General features: G+C 33.4%; 1 protein-coding gene across 1 annotated transcript in view; it reads right to left on the minus strand.

Annotated features, from left to right (window-relative positions):
* Positions 1-235: 235 nt before the first annotated feature.
* The window catches only part of LOC107724974 (armadillo repeat-containing protein 6-like), a 5,528-nt gene continuing 3,051 nt past the window's right edge, over positions 236-2,712 (minus strand). The window contains exons 6-8 of the mRNA XM_016534080.1: positions 1,706-1,851; positions 1,483-1,614; positions 236-493 (exon numbers count right to left, since the gene is read on the minus strand). Coding sequence (XP_016389566.1) covers positions 236-493; positions 1,483-1,614; positions 1,706-1,851 — 536 coding nt within the window. The remainder of the gene's footprint in view (positions 494-1,482; positions 1,615-1,705; positions 1,852-2,712) is intronic.

The raw sequence follows: 2,712 nt of genomic DNA on the forward strand, positions 1-2,712 counted from the left end.
TACACAAAGAAAGTACTTTTAAATGAAAAAGTAAGAAATAAAACCTAGATTTTCATATTTTCTGAAGAAAATGAATAATTAAAGGCCTGTTTCACACTGAGGACCAGTATAGTTAACGTTTATGTGAACAGGCCTTAAGAGCAAAATGAAATGCATTTTCTCCTAGTTTTACCAGGTATAAAGATATTCTGTAAGTGAAATGCTGAAAACTTTTACTTTCCTGTTACTATGCATGTCAGAGAAATTCCTGCTCCTGTAGCTCTATGGGTTTGTGCATGAACCTTAAATGCAATGTAAGTCGCTTTGAGTAAACGCATCTGCTGATGCATGCGAGACAGCGCACAGACGGCTTTACCTGCACACTGACTTCAGCCGGGTGAGTCTTCATGGCCTGCAGGGCCGCCAGCGCTCCGCCACACTCCATGATGACTTTACAGTTGTTGGGTTTGCGTAGAGCGAGAACACAGAGCGCTGCACATCCCTGCTCACACACCTGAACCCACAGCGCAAACACAGAGGCAAAGACGATGAGAAACCAGCTGTGTTTATGAGGAGACTCAGAGTCTGAGAACGGACTCAGTGATTTAGCTACACAGCACAGTCACACAGAGGAACTTCTTTCGTGCAACATGAAACAAATCATTGGATCATTAATTAGGCCAAGTTATTTCATGAAAATAATGGATTAAACATATTTCTCTAAATCAAGAAATTAACACATTTATTTATTAAGGATGCATTAAATTGATCAAAAGTGACAGTAAAGACATATATGACCCTGGAGCACAGAAGCAGTCTTAAGTCGCTGGGGTATATTTGTAGCAATAGCCAACAATACATTGTATGGGTCAGAATTATTGATTTTTTTTTTATGCCAAAAATCATTAGGATATTAAGTAAAGATCATGTTCCATGAAGATATTTTGTAAATTTCCTACATCAAATTTTTGAACACTAGTGTAAATCACAACTGGAAATGTAAATCTATTGATTATATAATTAATAACTAATTACCACAAACCCTGTTTCATGCATTTTCTTTGTGGAAACTAGCCTTGTTTCAACTTCCAGATCAAGGCAACCTAGTAGTGATATTAATTATATAATTATAAGAATATAGAATTATAAATCTTTATATAAAATTATACAAATGTTTATAATAATTTAAAAAAAACAATAAAAAGAGTTATTAAATAAAAAAAGAATTATAAAAAGATTTATTATAAAATATATAATTATATAATTCAACATTCTTGGCTGGTATTTCAAACACTGAATTGTGTATTAATATTACCGAATGTTTCTGGAAATAGCAGGAATGTGTTGAGTGTATGAAAACCCATTTATGAGTAATTTACTATGAAACAATTAATGCATTATTATTAACAAATACACTTTAACTTAGTTTAAAAGCAGTTTACAACTTCTGGACAGTAATTAGATAATAATAATTGGCATTTTATAGCACTTCTGAGGACACACCTGTGCATTGGCCATGTGACGGTTCATCGCCATGACGATAAGCTCCGCCCCGCCGCCATTCACAATGGAATCTTTGACATCATCGTTTCCTGCGATGGCCTTCAGTGCGCTGAGCACCTGCTTCACAAGCTCCTGGAAGACAGACGCCAAGAGACAAGACAACAAGAGACTTGTTTGTGTTCATAGGAAACGATGCTGAAACTCTCACTGATCCAGAGCTCACCTGACGATCCAGACTGTCAGCCAGGAGTGTGATCATGAACGTCAGGCCCCCGAGGTCTACGATGTCCTGACAGAACTCGTTTCTCACGGCCAGACGGGACAGAGTGGCACAGAGTTCACTGAGCACTGCGGTGTTCTCTGGGTGAGCTGAAAACAACAAATCAACATTCATAAACTAACATATGTCTAGCGCCGCCCTGCTTCATGTTTGCTGAATGAAATCCAATACGTTTCTAAATTTGCTGTGCTGAATGCAAAAATAGTGTCTGTTTTGGTGGAGCATGTCACACTTTCTCACAAAATATGATGCATTTTGTTGCATTTTAAAACAATTTGTGCAGTGAAGAAGTCTTGTATTCTCCGTTTTATGTATATAAACCTTCATTCATCATTCAAGTTGTTATTGATATTTTTGAACTCAGCATCAATTTAGGTAATATTAGGATTGTTTTGCAAATCAACAAATCAAATCCCTTCATTATCATATCACCATATACACATAAATCTACAAAATATTATAATAGTAGCAAATATATCCTAATGTTTACATTAATTATAAATGTGAGGTTCCTCATTTAATTTTTTTATAATAATAATAATAATAACTCACAATATTACTGTTTTTAATATATTTCTGATCAAATAAATGCAGACTTAGTGAACCTAATCAAACAAACAAAAAGAAAATCAACAAAAAAGATTTAAAAATCTTCATTATTCCAATTACTCCAAATTATTCAAAATTTTGACCAGTAGTGTGTGTAAATGTACATATTTTTGTAATATATAAAATATATATAAATATATGCATTTATATACAATTTGGATCAATATAAAATTTTATCCAAAACATATATAAATGTATATAATTTGATCAAAAATATAGTAAAAACAGTAATATTGCCAAATATTATTATAGAAAATACAACTGAAGATGCAACTGAAACTTTTGACATTTGACTGCTTTTGTTGTTTTTGTAAGTGCATTAAAGTGGATATATATATATA

This window comes from Sinocyclocheilus rhinocerous, unplaced genomic scaffold (genome assembly GCF_001515625.1).
Source record: "Sinocyclocheilus rhinocerous isolate Xijiao unplaced genomic scaffold, SAMN03320098_v1.1 scaffold2019, whole genome shotgun sequence".
Classification (NCBI taxonomy): Eukaryota; Metazoa; Chordata; class Actinopteri; order Cypriniformes; family Cyprinidae; genus Sinocyclocheilus; species Sinocyclocheilus rhinocerous.